The 20227-nt window shown below is 39.7% G+C and overlaps 1 protein-coding gene across 1 annotated transcript in view; it reads left to right on the top strand.

Annotated features, from left to right (window-relative positions):
• The window catches only part of PTPN18 (protein tyrosine phosphatase non-receptor type 18), a 55078-nt gene that overhangs the window by 17452 nt on the left and 17399 nt on the right, over positions 1-20227 (top strand). The window contains exons 2-9 of the mRNA XM_060683472.2: positions 3956-4064; positions 6261-6337; positions 12923-13018; positions 13888-13926; positions 14114-14182; positions 15268-15330; positions 16270-16412; positions 18345-18411. Coding sequence (XP_060539455.2) covers positions 3956-4064; positions 6261-6337; positions 12923-13018; positions 13888-13926; positions 14114-14182; positions 15268-15330; positions 16270-16412; positions 18345-18411 — 663 coding nt within the window. The remainder of the gene's footprint in view (positions 1-3955; positions 4065-6260; positions 6338-12922; positions 13019-13887; positions 13927-14113; positions 14183-15267; positions 15331-16269; positions 16413-18344; positions 18412-20227) is intronic.

Below are 20227 nucleotides of genomic sequence, written 5' to 3'. Positions count from 1 at the left end.
AGTCTAGTGAAGAGAAGAGAAGGACCAGGGGAGACATGGCCGGGGTACTTACGAGACCGCCTTCTGCCACCAATAGCCTCCCACCGGCCAGTACGCTCGCACAGAGTGGGCCTCCTCAGGGTGCCGTCCGCCAGACAATGTCGGTTGGTGACCCCCAGGGGGAAAGCCTTCTCTGTGACGGCGCCCACCCTCTGGAACAACCTCCCCCCAGAGTTACGTACAATAACAGACCTCCGGATTTTTCGTCGGGCCCTGAAAACCTATTTATTTCAACTAGCTGGGCTGGCTTGAGTTAAATTTTAAATTGATTTTAAATTGGGTTGTTTTAATTTACGGCCAAAATATTTAATTATTTTAATATTGTTTTTTAAATTTTGTATGCTCTGTTTTTTACTTTGGCTGTTTCACCACCCTGAGTCCTATTTGGAGAAGGGCGGTATAGAAATGGAAACAAATAAAATAAAAATAAATAAATGATAGCTGTCTTCCAATATTTGAGGGGCTGCCTCAGAAAGGAGGGGGTCAAGCTATTTTCCTAAGTACCTGAAGGCCAAACAAGGAATAATGGGTGGAAACTGACCAAGGAGAGATTCAACCTAGAAATGAGGAGGAACTTTCTGACAGTGAGAACAATCAACCAATGGAACAGCTTGCCTTCTGAAGTTGTGGGAGCTTCATCACTTGAGACTTTCAAGAAAAGATCGGACTGCCATTTGTCAGAAATGGTATAGGGTCTCCTGCTTGAGCGGGGGGTTGGACTAGATGATCTATAAGGTCCCTTCCAACTCTGTTACTGTTACAATAGGGTTTTTGGTCACTCAGTTTACACCACGTGGTGGAAACAAGCTAGACTCTAATGCTAAATATGCTCTAATGCTAATTATGCTGGTGATAATAATCAATCTGTCAGGAACATTAGCAGCATAAAGAGGTAGCAAAACAAGTTTTTCATGTACACATTACTGACCTTCCCATTTTGTGGAGGAAACATACTGTATTTACAATACGTACAAGCTTTTCAGGTGTTAGGCAATCTATATATTGAATGACCATTAGATGGCAGCAATGAATCAGACTTTTCTATATTGCTTTGTTACTCTAGTGCAGAGGTCCCCAAACTTGGCAGCTTTAAGACTTGTGGACTTCGGAGAATTCTGGGAGTTGAAGTCCACAAGTCTTAAAACTGCCAAGTTTGGGGACCCCTGCTCTAGTGATTGCCTGAGGTATTATAGCACAGTTATAGTACAGTACACCCACAAATGCAATTTATAAGTTTTTTTTTTAATGAAAGTGGACTGCTAAGCAACTTAACTTTTAACTTCCATCAAAATAAAGAATAATTTTGTGTATGTACTTAAGGTAAAAGGAAAATTCTCATGAAAATAAAATATTATTTCCCCTTTAAAATCTAACATCTACTTTGGGTTTGACTTAGTGCAGGGGTGGGCAACTGTGGCCCTTTTACAACCTGTGGACTTCAACTCCCAGAATTCCTGAGCCAGTTTGGTTATATCAGGAATTCTGGGAGTTGAAGTCCACAGGTTGTAAAAGGGCCACACCTCACTTAGTGTATGACATGAATCCTAGCCTACCAGATAATTGATATGGGGGTGGGAGCGGTAGGGCTGTACTGCTTCTTGATAGCTGGGATGTGTAGCTAGTTTGCCTCCTTGTGGTGGACCCTGGATAGCGCAACAGGATGAACTAAATGAACTATCGTAGCAACAGATGGCAGCCAGACTATTGTGTAGACTTTCCTGGCTCTCAAAATACATAGCAACAAAAACGAAAATCCATATGCTAAATAAATAAATAAATAGTGTAGCCAAGTATCTCCAGGATTACAGTGGCTGTAGTGTATATCAGGTGACTAGTTTGTGTTACGGTCATAGTAGGGATTGTTGTGAGGACTCTATTGGCATCTTCTAGCATACTATCTGATGGTAATCAACCTCGAGAGTTGATTGTAGCTAGTTTATAAATGATCTTATGCCTCATATCAGTTGCTCTGCTCTGTAGAGATAGTCCTTGACTTACGACCACAACTGAGCCCAAAATTTCCATTGCTAAGCCAAGCAGTTGTGAAGTGAGTTGTGCCCCATTTTTATGACCTTTTTGCCGCCACAGTTGTTAAGTGAATCACTGCACTTGTTAAATGAATCATGTGGTTGTTAAGCAAATCTGAATTCCCCCATTGATTTTGCTTGTTGGAAGGTTACACATGACCCGGGACAGTGCAACAGTCAGTGCAACAGTCATAAATACATGCCAGTTGCCAAGTGCCTGAATTCTGATCATGTGAACATGGGGATGCTGCAATGCAGAGGTGGGTTTCAGCAGGTTCTGACCACTTCTGGTGAACCGGTAGCAGAAATTTTGAGTAGTTCGGAGAACCGGTAAATACTACCTCTGATTGGCCCCGCCCCCATCTCTTCTCTGCCTCCTGAGTCCCAGCTGATCAGGAGGAAATGGAGATTTTACAGTATCCTTCCCCTTCCATGCCCATCAAGCCACGCCCACCAAGACATACCCACAGAACCGGTAGTAAAAAAATTTGAAACCCACCACTGCTGCAATGGTTGTACGTGTAAAAAACCAATCATAAGTCTTTTTTTTTTCAGTGCTGTTGTAATTTCGAACAGTCCCTAAATGGTTAAGGAGTAAATGCAATGGAGAGGATGGTGATGACATTTCAACTTCAGGTGTTGTCTGCACATCTAGTTGTTCTTCTGGAACTTCTGAGTATGGGATGTAATGTGTAGTTAGTCTATCTCCAGTTGTGGTAGCAGCTTGCTCTTTTCTAAGTTGAAGTGTTAAGTAACTAGCTGTTTCTCAGTTAATGTGCATACAGGACTTCTGTCATCCATATAGGCCCCTCATATATTTCATATATTCTCTCTCACTGATTGCTACTTCTGCTGTTGAAGTAGGATTCCATCAGTTCCAGTTCCTGTTTCATTCATGTATGGTTTGTTCTAGTAGCTCACATATCCTCAGATTATCTTTGTTCTCCAATATCTGTTGAGGACCTTGTTGAATCTGGTGTCAGGTTTCAATGCTATCTCAAAATAAATGAATTTCCAAACTGCCGATCTTTGAGGAAATTTTCTCTTTATTTGAGCACAGCGATCTGATCCTGGCTCTTTCGCGGTCAGTACTGACCTTTACCCCCCAATCCCTCCCTTTCCGATCCCCAATTCTCTGCTTCTCATTGGCTATCTTCCAAGTCACTTTCCTGATCTCTTCTTCGTCAGATCACAGGAATGTCTCCCCCCCTCCCATCTCCGAGGAGACAGAATCTTCAAAGGGATTTAGTAGGCAAAAGTTCAAGCTTCTCCTGTCAGTGCTGGGACGCTGACATCTGGGCAATGTGTAAGCCAGCATGATGCTCTTATTTTGTGTGAGTCTATATTTTGAGGTAGGCAGGGGAAGCTTCAGGGGCCTTTGCCCAAGGATGCCTAATGGTAGGGTAGGCATCAGCCAGTGGTGGATTCCAACTGGTGTTACCACAGGTTCTCTTCACGCACACGCTTTGCATGCTTTGCGCGCTCCACGCAAGCGCATTAGATTACTGGGCAGCTGAGGCGCAGCAATCCACTCTGCTGCGCCTATCAGCTGGGCTAAAAAATGACAAATAAGGTTAGGTATAACGTGGGGGCGGGTGGGAGGACCCAGCTCACAGTCATAGAGAACCGGTTCACTGATGTCACATCATCACCACTACCGGCTCACCCAAACCGGGCTGAACCGGGAGCAACCCACCACTGGTACCAGCCAGAACCCTAGTCTCCTGCATCAAAGATGGCACTCTAACCATTATACTATCCAGGTGTGTGCGTGGGGGGGTCTTTCAACAGTCTTCTATTTCTTCCACTTTGGAGGCTATGTATTAAGTTTAAAAAGCAGATGAGAATGATCTGAAATAAATAAAATGAAAATTAATCTCTCTTGCCAGGAAATCAAGGCCCGAACGTTAGCATTTCGGCAACAGCAGGCCATTTCAACCGAGGCTGGGTGCAACAAGGAGAATATCAAGAAGAACCGTTACAAAGACATCCTACCCTGTGAGTTAACAAGAACAGAGGGCTCCCTTCCCAAGGACAATTTCCATCCATAGCCTGAAGGATTTAATCTGGCCTTTTCAGCAACCACTCTAATCTAGCTGGTCTATCTTATTCTTCAGCTTGGAGCACCCCATTCCAGGGACAATTTGACTGACACACAGCTGCTCTTTTCCAGCAAAAAAATGACCTAGTGCTCTCTTTTCTGATTTTGCAGCTGCAGATTTGGGGTCCATTTCAGGATTGCAAAAGAATTCTCAGGTCCACCAATCAGGAGCTTTGTAGCTCTATAAACAGGTGTAGTAGAATGGTTATCTACAAATCTACTGATAACTTTGGGAAAATAACACAAAAGAAGTTTGCCAATGGAAGCAGTGGTTATGAGTGCTCCACCCTGCCGAAAAATAAACACTGTATTTGTCCCTCGCTAATATTTTTGAATTTCCCATTGCAACTTTGCTGTTTTACTTGAAATACTGGGGACCTGATATCTCTTTCCAAAAAAAAAAAAGTACCGTATGTACCGAAAGAAAGAAGACAAATATACATATATTAGCCCGTCAAGAAATCAAGCATGGAATTCATCAGAATTATTATTTATTTAATTAATTAGTTATTTGGTAATTTATATAAGCTGGCTTTCGTCTACAGCGGTGGCAAATTGACAACTTTAAGATGGGCGGACTTCAACTCCCAGAATCTTGGGAGCAAGCTGGCTAGGAAATTCTGGGAGTTGAAGTCCACACATTTTAAAGTTGCCAAGGTTGAAAAACACTACTCTAGATCAGGGATGTCAAACTCAATTTCACTGAGGGCCGCATCAGGGTTCTGCTGGACCTCGGGGGGCTGGTGGGGGGGGCACTGGGATGGATGTGGCCAAGGTGTGCATGGCCAGCATGATGTCACTCATGTTGGGGGGCACTTGTGGTGGCCTGAGCACAGTGAAAACAGGCTACCGAGCTCCCTTTTTGGCTGCAACGGCCTCCTATAACCCTCTGCCAGAGAAAACTGATCTCGGGAGGGTCACTCACGGCCCTCGTGAGCTCCATTTTCACTGGCAGAAGCACCGCAGGCCAGTCCTTTGCTATTTCCAGGGCAGCCCCACAGGCCAGATCTAAGCATCCTGGGGACCAGATCCGGCCCCTGGGCCTTGAGTTTCACACCCCTGCTCTAGACATTCAAGGTGATGTACATAACATTTCCTACTTAAGTTTGGATCTACAATAACAACTCTGTGACATAAATAGGAATGAGGGAGAGGGCTGGCTGAAAGTTACTAGTGAATGTCCATGGCTCCCCAATCTAAGTCTTACCTCTGAACTACTATATTACACTGACCTGAGAAGCAACTGTCACAGGAACATCCTTGATGCCACAATTGTGTATTAGAACTACTAGCCATTTTAATATATTGTTTCTTTTAAAAAGGAATGGCTAAAATGACTCAGCAGTGGCCATCACATCAATTTTTTTTTTTTTGAGGGAGGGAGGGAGACTTCCACAATATAGGTTTCCATATTAGATGAAAAATGATAAGAGGCACAGGAACATCTTAAGACAAACTCTGCAACTTTCATTCTTACAGTATGTCCACTGTTAGTAATCAAGTATATAAGGGTGGAGTTTATGTCATAATGTCTTGCTGCATGTTTCATGACTTCTGTGCACATACTCTCAGATACTTATAGCTGTGCATTTAATTACATTGAAAATGCATGGTGTCAATTAATGTAGCCTTCTCCAACCTGAGTGCTTTCGGGATGCATGGACCAATTCCCCAAACTCTCAGCATTAACCATGTGGCTTGGGTAGTTGACATCTACACATTGGTAGGGGCCAGTGGTGGGTTGCCCCCGATTCGCACCGGTTCTATAGAACCGGTAGTAAAACTGGTGGGAGGCTCCGCCCACCAACCCCAACGTCATCAAAATGCTTCTGTGCATGAGCAGAAGAGTGCGCGCGCGCATGAGCGAAGCAAACACGCCCGTGCAGCCCCACTGCAAACCGGTAGTAAAGGTAAGTAGAACCCACCCCTGGTAGGGGCCTAGTTCATGGAAGATTAACATAAGTGAGCCAGTGCTTTAACCCTTAGGAAAGAAGCTCTCCTTTTCATCTATTCCCAGACCCCTTTTCTCCACTGCTATCCTGGTCCCTGTCTGTACTCCATGATACTAAGTTCTAATTGTGCTTCTCTTACAGATGACCAAACCAGAGTTGTTGTGAATTTGCTAGCAGAAGAATGCCAAGCAGATTACATCAATGCCAGTTTCATTCAGGTAACAGATATTCTACAGCCATTAAATAGCAGATCCCTAAAGCAAAATTTCTCAGACTTCTAAGAGCCGAGCAACTGGTATCTCCTCATCATTCAAGATTAAAACTAGAAGCACAAGTTGGTTGATCTTATTATATATAGCCTATAAAATTTATTTGGGGAGAGTATCTTCAGCAGCGTTTCTGCAAGAATCAAGGATTAGCGTGCAGTCTGTGACCGGAAGGAAAGAGCCTAGAACAGGCGGTCAGTCAGGAAGCTAACCAGTAATCATTCTAATAATGATTGCTTTGCTGTGGCTTTGCTGTGGAAGGTATTCATACCCACTTCCTGAATACCTCCATCTGAGGCAAATAGCACAATATCATGCAGAGATACAACATGCAGCATCTTCCAAAAGATACTTTAGTCTTGCTTCTATGCTTTTTGTTAGATATAAATGCCTCTTTCCCTACTCTGTAAATAATGTATATAAGGAATATCAAGGGTTAACTGACTCTCTGACTTATAATGTATTCATGACTCATCACTTGTACATATAGCTCCACCCATTGTGTATATAAGAAGCTGATCACCACTTTCACCTTGCTTCTATCTGTAAATATTCAGTGAATATAGAATGCCATCTGTGATTAAACAGAGCTTTATTTGAATATATAATTCTTATCTTAATTATTGAGTCTGATCCTGAAAATATTGCAACAATCTGGTAGCAGAGGATGGTTTGATAGACTCAATAAGGACTCGATAATGCCAAAAAGAGATAGACCCAACACCAGAGCATACAGTAAAGAGATGGAAGAAAATTCAGAAATAATAGATGAATCCACAAACGCTATTTCAAATGAACCTGAAGAATATACTACAGAAGATGAAGAAATAATAAATGAAGATGATGAACAAAGCGAAGTAGAAAACAACGAACTCAGGTCAGAAATATTAAAGATATTGAAAAGTCAAAAGAGTGATGAAAATCTCATCGCGAAACTCCAAGATGTAATAAAGAACAACGGAGCAGCGAAAGAGAAACACATCACCAATAAAAAGACTAAAGACCCAAAAACAGTAAGTGCTGAATTTGTAGACAAAAATACAACGAAGAGGGAGAACAGCGGTCCCGCGCGAAATTTTGAATGGCGGCCATCTTCATTGCAACTGACTCCCATAATGGATGAAGCTGAGCCAATCAGAAAGCCAGATTCAAAATGTCTGGCGCGAAAAACTCTGCACGACATGAAAAATGAGAAAGAAAAATCGCACACCTCTGAAGAATCAGAGACGGAAAATGAAGAAGACTCAATAAATTTACAAATAGAGTCTGCCATGAAAACGCTGTTTGCTGCATTTGGACCGAAATTAAAAATATCCAGAAAGTCACCGGAGAAGCAAGCAAGCAAACCAGCAAATCGAAGACTGCCTGACACTACCCAGAACTCGAGGACAGCGACGCCCGAGCCCAGAGAACCTTGCCGATTCTACCCCACTCCGAAATCTGAAGCAAGCGACATTATCCGGGAGAGAAAGAGAGAAACGATCGCTGCAAGCAAAACACCAAAGACTGAGCCTGAGAACGAATCGTCTGAGGAAGAGCCGAACGATCGGGCGGCGATGGAGAGAACCTTCTACGACGAAGCCACGAGCAAAATGAGAACTGCGCATGCGCGAAAACTCGAAGACAGCCCGGGAAGATTTGAATTTCTGGAAGAGCCACACAGACTTGTTGCTGACATCCCCACACCTTTCTGCAACTTTAGACATTTACAAGATCACGGACTGCCTCAAGTTGTGAGTAACGGTCAAAACAATACAGGGAACTTGCCCAGCGATTTTCCAAAATTGAAGGTGGATGGAAATAACCTGCAAGAATGGTATCAACAGCTTCAGGTTATTTTCATGAAAGAGAATCTGCTATTTTTCATTACCAATCCCCCAAGAAGACCTTGGGCTTTAAAGATAGATAATCTACACCATAGAGCCTTTTTTATAATAATAGCTAGTATATCTCCTGCAATGTATTATAGCATCAAATCAAATTTGACTGTCTCAGAAATCATTCAATATATGTTTAATTTGTTTCACAGCAACAGTGTAGCCACTACAACAAGGATGTCTAAAGATTTCTTTTCATCCAGAGTAAAACCAGGGGTTTCTATAAGTGAACATTTAATATATTTGAACAGAGTAAGAGCTGAACTGCAGTTAAGAGGGGAAGTAATCTCTGACCAAACAATGAAAAGTGTTATTATCAATTCACTTGATTCATCATGGGACAATTTTATGTCACATTTAGATACCATTAACCTAGGATATCTATCAATAGAAAATCTATCCAATAAATTGATAACTGAGGATAACTACAGAAAAAGTCGCTCTAATAATCATACGGAACATAGAACTCTCAGGAAAGTAGCTTTCCAAGACAGACATAATGAATCATATAGATGTCATAATTGTGGATCCAGAGAACACAATAGAAGAGATTGTCCCAGATTTTCAAGAGAAAGGCGTAGACCAGAATACACAAACAGATATAATTATAGGCAATCTTCTATAGACAGACACAGATATAGAAGCCCACCAAACCACAGAGAAAATAGAGGGGGCAGAGAAAATTCAAGAGATAGAAAATCTGGTTCACTAAATGGATTAAATAAACATGACAATACAAAAACAATGCGAAATGATAACAATAATTGGCTTATAGATTCTGGGGCCACAAATCACACCACCAATAATAAAAGTATATTGTCTTCTTTCACAGAAGATAAGTTTATAATAAAAGTAGCTAACCAAGGAAAGGTTCAAGTATTAGGCAAAGGAAATGTAACTTTACCTGGTTTAGGAGAAATAGAGGGGGTATTGCTAGTACCCAAAATACCACATAATATATTGAGTGCTTTAAAACTTAGCAGAGAATCTAACATTAATATTACTTTCTCAAAGGGAGAAGCAATCCTTGAGAAAAATAAATGCAACATAGGTACTGTAATGATTAAAGGGGGACTACCTTACTTCATAGCAAAGGAAGAATGGTTACATAATGTTGATTCAAATGTTGAAGAATGTATAGAAACTGATGATGAAAATGTCAGCAATAGTGACAATGATGATTGTAAAATAACCCATGATCATAATGATACACATAATTTAAAAAAACCAAAGATAGGAAAGCCTATTCATGATGAATGTGCTCATATATTGCACAGAAAGTTAGGACATGCCAGTTTTCCTGTAGTACAAAAAATGACTGAACACGCAGAAGGTATCAAAATAAAAAATTGTGAAAACTATTTAGAATGCTCAGTATGTAAATCTACAAAGCTGAAAACTAGTTCCAAACCAAAAAAATCTACTAGAACAACCAATAAAGTTTTTGACTTAGTACACATGGATCTAGTAGGACCGCTTACCCCATCAATCACATATAAGAAACGTTATTTTTTAACAATAGTGGATGATTATAGCCGCTATGGTTTTGTTTACACATTAAAACACAAAGATGAGACCTTTCAAAAATTTAAGGAATTTTATAAACGCATAGAGACACAACACAATATTAAAATAAAACAGATCATGACAGATAGAGGATGTGAATTCATGTCTCAAGAATTCTCTCAATGGTTAAAGGATAGAGGAATGCTACATTACACTTCCAGTCCATTTTCAGCATTCCAGAACGGAATTGCAGAAAGGAAGAATTCCACATTACAAACCATGATTAGATGTACATTAGAGGATGCTGGTTTAGGCAAACATTTTTGGTCAGAAGCCCTACACTATTCAAATTATACACAAAACAGGACATGGTCCAGCATCATAAATAAAACACCATACGAGGTGATGTATAATAGAAAACCAAAATTGGCACACATGCATATCTTTGGGGTCACCGCAGATGTACACATACCTAAACAATTGAGAAGGAAGGGAGAAAATGTGTCCAGAAGGCTTAAATTTATGGGATATGAAACTGGCACAAAAGGATATAGGTTCATTGATAGTAATAATAAGTTTATAGTTTCCAGATCAGCCGTGTTCCATGAACAGGCCAACTGGTCTAAATTACACCTTAATGAAATATTCCCAAACAAACACCTAGAAACAAAACACCATAAAGAAAGAACTGTAAACATACAAAATACTAACAAACATAAGAACAAAACAAAAACATGGACGAATAGCCAACACAAAATAAAAATTGATACATTAACAAAAAAGGAAGCAAGATATATGCATGACAACAATAGTAAACCAGAGAGAACTTTTAGAAGCAACAGAAATAAAATGCCAAACAAATATAAGGATTACATAATGAACACGAATAACGAACAAACAACTCCCAATACATATGAAGAAGTTCTAAAACTTCCCCAGGAAGAAAAAGAAAAATGGGAGCTTGCTATGAAAAAAGAAATGGAAAGTTTGCAAGGATTAAATGTGTTTACACCCATAACTGCTCCTAAAGATAAAACCATTATTGGCACCAGGTGGATATATAAAATTAAAAATTTGGAAGGAGGCAATTCATTATATAAAGCTAGATTAGTTGCTCAAGGCTACGCACAAAAATATCCAGAGGACTATACAGACACTTATTCCCCTACTGTAAGGACCGAGAGTGTCAAAACAGCTTTAGTGGTAGCATCAGCACTCAACCTTGATGTATTCCAATACGATATACAAACTGCGTACTTACACGCAAAATTAGATAAGGAAATATATGTAAGGGCCCCTCATAGTCAATACACTAATAGGAATGAGACTTGGTTGTTAAACAAAAGCTTATATGGATTAAAACAATCCGGTAAAAGATGGTATGATTGTTTAGTGAAAGTACTCAATACCATGGGTTTTAATGCAACCTCTGCTGATAACTGTTTCTTTATCAAAAGGAGTAATGATTGTATTGAATTTGTGTTAATTTACGTAGATGATATATTGTACATTGGTAAACACAAAGAAAAAAGAGAAATGTTTGTAAACAAATTAAATGAACATTTCTCACTAAAATCATTAGGTAAAGTAAACAAATATCTTGGTGTACAGATCAGTAAAACAAAGAAGGGTTTCCAGCTCACACAAAAGGATAAGATTTTAGAACTCTTGAACAAATGTAATTTGATGGACGCTAAACCTTGTGATACACCTATGCAAACTGACTTTCTTAGAAATACTAATGAACCATCTTTGGAATTCAAAGATAACACGTTTTATAGGTCAATTATAGGTTCACTCCTTTATATATCTAATTGGACTAGACCAGATATTACTTTACCACTCAATTTATTATCTAGGTATGTCAGTAAACCAACAATATATCATTGGGAAGCTATCAAAAGAATTTTAAAGTATTTAAAAGGCACAATAGATTTTTGTCTTGTATTAGAACCAAATTGTAACAAGGAACCGAGACTTGTATGTTATGCAGATGCGGATTGGGCAGGAGATACATCTTGCAGAAAAAGTACATCAGGATACATTTTCTTTCTAAATAACTGTCCAATTTATTGGTACACCGGCAAGCAAGAACTAGTAGCTACTTCAACGACTGAAGCAGAATACATTTGTTTGTCTAAAGCTGCAAATAACCTTGTATGGTTTAATGACTTGATCTCTGAAATTTGGAAGAAACCTGCTTTACCTTTCATCATGAATGAAGACAACAAAGCAGCTATTGAAATCTCTAGATCTGATGCTATTGGGCAGAGATCTAGACACATAGATATAAAGTTTAAACATGTGAGACAACTGTCTCACGATGGATTTATAAAAGCTGTGCACTGTGATACTTCAGAACAAATAGCTGATATATTAACAAAGCCTTTGCCCGGTAAACAACATAAATATCTAACTTCCAAACTGCATGTAATGTATAGTCCTGAACAAGAATGTAATTGGTGTCATACAACCAATCGGCATTTAGAGGGGGATTTGTTAGATATAAATGCCTCTTTCCCTACTCTGTAAATAATGTATATAAGGAATATCAAGGGTTAACTGACTCTCTGACTTATAATGTATTCATGACTCATCACTTGTACATATAGCTCCACCCATTGTGTATATAAGAAGCTGATCACCACTTTCACCTTTCTTCTATCTGTAAATATTCAGTGAATATAGAATGCCATCTGTGATTAAACAGAGCTTTATTTGAATATATAATTCTTATCTTAATTATTGAGTCTGATCCTGAAAATATTGCAACACTTTTATTTTTCAAGATACACTGGCAGCTCTCTTGTGGTATGCTAATACAACCTACTACCACTCAATATGAGAACTACTGGACCAGAAAATGTCAGTGACTCTTCATACAGTCCAGAAAAATGCCTGATGTCATTTTGAAAATATAGTTACACGTTTGTTTTCCCTGTTAAATGCTTCAGCGGTATCTATACAAGGATTCTACTTCTTCAGAAGTAAAGCACTTTTAAGAAATCAATTCAATTTCCATATTTTTCTATGAATGTACAATAAGTGGCTCTAATAATTAAATGACCCCGAATAAAGGACAAAAGTGAGGGGGTTTTTTTGGGGGGGGAAATCTAAAGGACAGCTGACGTCTTCCATTTTGTCCTCCTCACAGGGTGTGGACAACAAGAGGTGCTACATCGCTACTCAGGGGCCTCTTGCCCATACAGTGCTTGATTTCTGGCGTATGATTTGGCAATACAAAGTGAAGGTAAGTTGTAGCACTGGATTGCAGAGGCAGTGACTGAACTCAAGACAGAATCTGAAAGAACAATGGGATTCCTTAAGTTATAACTTTGCCCTCATCGGGGTGAAATCCAGCAGGTTCTGACAGGTTCTGGAGAACCGGTAGCGGAAATTTTGAGGAGTTCGGAGAATCGGCAAATACCCCTTCTGGCTGGCCCCAGAGTGGGGTAGGAATGGAGATTTTGCAATATCCTTTCCCCAGGAGTGGGGTGGGAATGGAGATTTTGCAATATCCTTCCCCCAGGAGTGGGGAGGGAATGGAAATTTTGCAATATTCTTCCCCCAGGAGTGGGGAGGGAATGGAAATTTTGCAGTATCCTTCCCCTGCCATGCCCACCAAGCCACACTCACAGAACCGGTAGTAAAAAAAAAATTGGATTTCACCACTGCCTCAGAGTCCTGGTAAAAATGGCAGACTTGTGTGTATGTCAGTGGGGAATTTTGCTGCTGATATAAATAAAGCCATAGAGAAACAATAGATATCAATATAGTCATCCAAAAGTTTGCATAGTCAATAGCACTGGATGTTAAGTAGGAAAAAAGGAAAAGGGCTTGAGGTATTCTGAGAAACCCACAGCCCTTATAATGTATAGAATTGCCAAAGAGAGCATGGCCGGCTTGGTGCCAGTATTTCTGATGAAAAAGATTTTATTTTATTTTATTTCACTGAGATAATGGTGAGATAAGATAAAAACCTGTGTTGTTTCCAATATCATCTGATCACCTTTGAGAATTGCTCTAGAAAGGATCCACTCTGAGAGTTCCCCTGCCTTACTCTACATGTTTGTTACTATAAATTACAAAGGTGGTTTTTGACAATATCTCTCTTTGCAGGTGATTGTCATGGCTTGCCGGGAAGTAGAAATGGGCAAGGTAAGAGCTAGTAATGGAGGAACCGTATCAGGAAAGCAGGAAAGCTTTCTTCTGCTTCCCTTCAGCCTTGTAGCTTGATGGGGAAAGTATTCTTGGAATTTTAGCTAACCTCCTTTCTTTCTCTCTCTTTCTTTCTTTCTTTCTTTCTTTCTTTCTTTCTTTCTTTCTTTCTCTAAAAAAAAATTAGAAAAAATGTGAACGTTACTGGCCTTCTTCAGAGGAAGCCTTGCATTTTGGACCCTTCTCTGTGGCACAGGTGAGATGATTATATCTGGGCAGGCAGCAAGCAAAGTGAGGAGGAGGAATTCAAGCCATAGCAAGCCACGTTGCTTCTAAGTCTAGCAGAGACATCTGCACCATTCACCACAGCTTGATTAAGGATCAAGATTTCTCATTCACAAATTCTGGAAATGTAATTAAGAGTGAAAGAAATTGCCTGGTTAGATCAAGCCAGTCCAGCATTCAGCCAACCAGACAGAAGTTCTCAGGTAGGTCATTAAAAAAGATGGTCATTCCTGGTTTGCTCATTGGAGTTTCAAGGCTGAATTTGGAGTGCTTACAGGAAATCTAGTAATGTCCAAAGTATATACCTTGAACAACCTCCAAAACAGGAGATGCATGCTTGGCAGAGCTCACCGATGCTTACATCTGTGTTGAGTTCAGCCATGTTCAAGGGCTGAATCTTCAAACTACCATTTAAATGCTCTCATTCCCAGGGCATTGTGGGAAACTTAAAACTTTAAAATAGAAGTTCAGTTCATAGCCACCTGTTGCTGTTACCCACAGCAGAAAAGAGATCCATGACATGGGACTTTGACATGTCTACTTTTAAATTTAAAGGCAGGCCTATTTAGATAAAAACTGTTATTAAACCAACCCCTGATTCAGCTTTCCCTTCCCTACTGCTCTTTAAATGCATTGAACTACCAATTGCCATTGTTCCCCAATCAGTAGAGCAAGTGACGTAATACTTTCCAGACCTAAGTTAATTTATGATCACCCATTTCTTGGTGAACTGAATGACATACGGGCCACAGTTGACCAGAGGATCAATTACCTTGTTACATAATTTCCATACAGATATCTCACTGTTATACCTATGATGTAGGTAGACAGCATAATTGACTAGAGCTATTTGATCTGGGCTACAGAAATCTCAAATACTGTCAGAAATCTACTCCCATTAAATGACAGCAAAAGAATTTTTTTAAAAAAAACTCTCAACTCTTTCCTCTTTAGGGTTTATTTGGATGTTTGCAACCCTATAACTGAGGGAATCAGAGAATCTCAAAATTCAAACATCACGATGATTTTGACTTTGATCCTCTTTTCTTTTCTTAGGTCAAAGAGCAGGAACTCAACCCAGACGTCATTTTGCGGGTACTTACCCTGGCATTTCAGCAGGTGAGCTTCACATTTTAAGAAATTCAGTTCCAATTCATTTCTTGAAACTCTCCAGAGTGTGAGATCAACTGATTGCACTGCACCAAAGAAAAATGTGATGTTGAGAGAAACACACACACACTTTCACTGTAGTCATTCATAGAAATCCTAGTCAGACACACACTCTGTCAAGAAAGACAAACCTGCTAATTTGTTCAAACACACAAATATAGAAAACACTGACAAATGTCATTTGCATTTCCATTGCCTCCTTTGACCTTGGAGGATGGCATTATAGTTGTGTCGAGTCCTACCGGAGCTCGCCATCGATGGGAGGTGTGGGAGACGGAGGAGCAGAGATAAGCAGCTGCAGAGAACACACAAACAGTTCCTGGATATCAGCATTCCTGCATAGCTGCAGCTGTTACTGTTAAGGGAGTGGGGGGTGCTTGATTGATAATCACCGGATGTATGTTTAAGGGGTTGAGTTTTTGTTAAATAGCACTGTGGTGTGGTTACACCCAGCGCTGACTTTGAACCAAAACACCGACTTGTACTTTACTTTTGACTGCAAGCTTATCATTGCCAAAGTAAACCCTGATTCTCTGTGCGTTACTGGTGATTATTTCCTATCGCAGTTCTGAACGAACGACAAGCCGAGAAGTTGTTGTATTTAATATTTTTAATACATTGTTTTAAAAGGGGGAGCTTTGTGGGAGGCTGTTTGCAGGGTGCTGTTTGCAGGCAGGTTAGAGTTTATGGGTTGCAAACCCCAGTTGTAAAGAGGTCATTCTAGACATCCAGGTCAACAGTTTTGTGGTTTTTTTGTGAAATTTGATATATTTGTGAACCTGATTCATACATGCGCTTCTGTCATATTTTATCATATGAAATTGTTAATTGTGGTGTCTCCTCATTGATTTATAGTACAAATGTAAGTGATTACTTTTCTGATCTCAGGAAGAACGGGTGATTTCCCATTTCCAGTATGTGGCTTGGCCAGACCGAGGCATCCCAGACACTTACGGCTATTTCCTCAACATGATTGAGCAAGTGAGATTTAAGCAGGGTGAGGACACCGTACCCATCTGTGTGCACTGCAGGTAGGGGAGGATTTGGTGGCAAGACCCTGTAGAAAGAACGCATCGCTGATTTACTGAGTAAATGTAACAATTGAACATGAGAAAGCAGGCTTTTTGTTGAATGAATGAATTAATGAATGAATGAATGAATGAATGAATGAATGAATGAATGAGAGAGTAGGAATATATTGATAATTTTTGCACTGAAGATGTTAGCCCTTTCAAGGTAATCTAGAAAAGAAGCACAATTATGAGTTCTAATTTATATTAACATGGGGGTTCCCAAACTCTCATTGACCCCTTCATGAAGTTTCAGATTGTTCATCAACCCCCAAACATTTATATTATACTAATTTAATAATACTATTTTAATAACACTATGAATAATTATAACATGAATAATCCCTGTGGTTATCGGCATACTGCATGCCATACCAAAAACTCTTGGACGTCACTTAGAAAATCTGTGTGTTGACAGAATTTCCATCTGCTAATTACAAAAGGCCATACTGCTTGGAACTGCACATATACTATGCCAATACATTACAACATCCTAGGTTTTGGGGAAGAGGCCAATGAGTATGAAGGCCAACAGCAGCTAAAAAACTGTCTGTTGTGATTTCCCATTTTTGTTTACATAATAATATTTGATAATCCCATCAACCCTTGAGAATCAATCTTGATCACTTTGGAGAACCATGCATTAACAGAATCTTGCAGGACTAAAAGAATTTCTCCCCTCCTTTTCCTATTTCTCTCCCTTCATTTCCCCCCTCTTTTTATTTTCCAGAAAACAGAGGTGGGGGGAAAATCCCTTTGCTGGTCTGGGATTATGATAAAAATTGACTGACTGACTGACTGATTGATTGATTGATTGATTGGAAGGGTCCCTTCTGATACACTTCCCAAGACCCCCCCTCCATCTGTGGTCTGAGATATCTTTTATATGACAGTTGTCCCATGTGGTTCTCCTGTTTCACAAGGTCATCCCCACATACCATGCTAGAAAGAGATATGTCAACATCTTCCCCTAGGACAACTCACCATGGCCTACTCATTGTGGTACAACTCAAGACAAGAGTTACACTTCTATCATTGAAATGGTGGAATAGAATAATTAAAGAAAGGATGGCAAAGGAGGGATAAAACGAAATGCGAATAATATAAATTAAAATGTTTTTTAAATTATTTTAAATAATTAAATTGAATTATTGAATTGTCCCATGGTGATTTGTCCCATGGTGAGTTGGCCATGGTGAGTTGTTCTATTCTGAGAATTATATAATAGGATGCCTTGAATGTTTTTTTTTCAGTAATCACTTACTGTATCCTCATAGCATCACTCAGCTCTTCTTCAGCCATTCAAGTGATATATTTGGCATTACTATTTGTTTGTCACTACAGTATAATGGTTGGATTATTCTAAAGGATACTACTATACAGTCAGTAGTGGGGAATTATGTCAACCTTAAATTATGAGAAGAGATGGATAAATAGTGAGGTGGTCACATTTAGGCCAAAGGGGGGCAGCTGACAGACCCCTGGCTTGTGTTCCCCAGAATTCCATAAAATTGTACCACCAAAATTAGACAGCAAGCAGTAACAGTAGATTGACTTTAAATCTAAAACAATCAAATTTAAAAGAAATGAGCCCAAAATTATCAAAAATTCCAACACACTCCTTTCAGTGATATGAATACCTCAACACAGTAACTCTTAAATTAATTGGAGATAAAAAAATCCACCTTAAGTTGCAAAAGAATCCTATCCCCCTCATTTAGGGAGAAGATCTAGGCAGACTGCAAAGAATTTCAGAAATATTGGATAAATATCTAAGAAACATTCATTGTTGCATTGTAGAACCTGTTCAACCATATTTGCAAGATTCGGTGTATGTGTGTGTGTGTGTAGATCCTTTCTCACTATTTCTTCCTCTTCTTCCTTTCTTTATAGTGCTGGCTGTGGTCGGACAGGCGTGATCTGTACATTGGAATATGTACGGCAGCTGCTGCTTAAAGAGGTACTTGGACCTTACTAGCCAAACTCACCAAGAAAAAAGTAAAGAGGTTGATTTCTTGCTGAATGGGATCTGATTTTGTGTGTGTGGCTTTTTATTTTTTTTTATTTTTGGCCTGTGTCTAGTATACTATTATAACATGGGGCCTCCCAGATACCTTGGGCAATGAGATTCCTACTGCCTCTTTTACTAGTGAAATATGGGAATTATAGTATAATTTATTGGGAGAACATTGGCATGAAAAAACCTGAGACAGCTGCAAAAATATTAAGGTATCACATATGATGAGGAAGAGAAGATGTTCAGTAATGCATACTGTATATCTGAAGCATCTGCACATATAGCCCTTTAATATTGTTGTGTGCATACACTTCCAAGCAGTGAGACATTCCAGGTTGCCATGATTTATTCAGTGTACATTTTCCCTCAGAAGACGTCATAAAAACAATTGGTGGCATTTAGTCACATAAAGCCAGAGGTGGGTTTCAGCAGGTTCTGACCAGTTCTGGAGAACTGGTAGCGGAAATTTTGAGTAGGTCGGAGAATCGGTAGTAAAAATTGTGACTGGCCCCACCACCATCTATTGTCTGCCTCCCAAGTCCCAGTTGATCAGGAGGAAATGGGGATTTTGCAGTAACTTTCCCCTGGATTGGGGAGGGAATGGAGATTTTTCCGACCCCTGGAATGAGGTGGGAATGGAGATTTTACAGTATCCTTCCCCTGCCACGCCCACCAAGCCATGCCACGCCCACCAAGCCACACCCACAGAACTGGTAGTAAAAAAATTTGAAACCCACCACTGCATGAAGCATATTCCTGCATAGCGCTCAGCCATGTAGGAAAGGGCACCCATCAGAATTAAATATCTACTCAACACCTGGCAGTAGGAGGATGTTTTGGAAAGTTCTCTAAACCCCTGTTCAAAACCTGGGAACCCTGCAGCCTACCAGACGGAGGGAAAAAAACCCACAATAGTAGCAGTGAAGAATAACTGAGAGCTGGGAGGAATGGGTCTGCATTGGTTTGAAATTGTCAACAGTATCCACATTTCTCCTTCTCCAAGGATTCCCTGACGGTGACACTGTCAGAATAATCAGCAAAGCACATTAGATTTTACACATCTTGGAACTGCTGTAGGTTACTGCCTGTTCCAGGAAAAAATAAACATATTTAAATATTGAAAAAGATAAGCATGAATTAGATCATGAACCTCATTCATGACTGTGGCAAACTAAAGGCATGTCATACAAACATAGCAGAAGGAAGATTGGGAGAAGGACAGGGCATGTTTATATCCATTAGATGCAAATGGGGAAAGATCTATAGTCCCAATTCTTTTCCTTGAAGAATTGACTAAGTGAGCTGGACAAACGCTTAACCTTTGACTGGATTATAGTGATCCCCGTACATTTATTTCAAAGGGAACTTTCTTTCCCCCATTCAAATAATAGGTGCAAACACAATGTATAGAATTAAATACCCTTCAAATCTACCCAGAGATCTCAGTCCAAATCAGGAGGAGATTGAGGTGAGTGGTGGCCTAATTTTTTCCTCACCCATTCATCACCAAGGTACTTCTTGTACTCAGGAAAACTTCCTGAGTTGCTTGTCTTTTTTTTTTTTTTTTGTAATGCAGACGTCTTATTAAGGTACCCTCATAGCTCAAAGAGAATTATAACTGAAAGGAATAGTAAAATAGATTAGCGTATGCATGCATATATGCAGATAACTTCTGTTTGACAAGGCACAATTGAGATCCAGATCCCTCTCTGATGATGTTCCAGGTAGACATTGAAAATGTAATTATTCTCCTAGATCT

This window comes from Pantherophis guttatus, chromosome 2, assembly GCF_059756535.1.
Source record: "Pantherophis guttatus breed Tessera chromosome 2, ASM5975653v1, whole genome shotgun sequence".
NCBI lineage: Eukaryota > Metazoa > Chordata > Lepidosauria > Squamata > Colubridae > Pantherophis > Pantherophis guttatus.
Note: the sequence above shows the minus strand (reverse complement) of the source record. Positions and strands in the feature narration are given on the sequence as shown.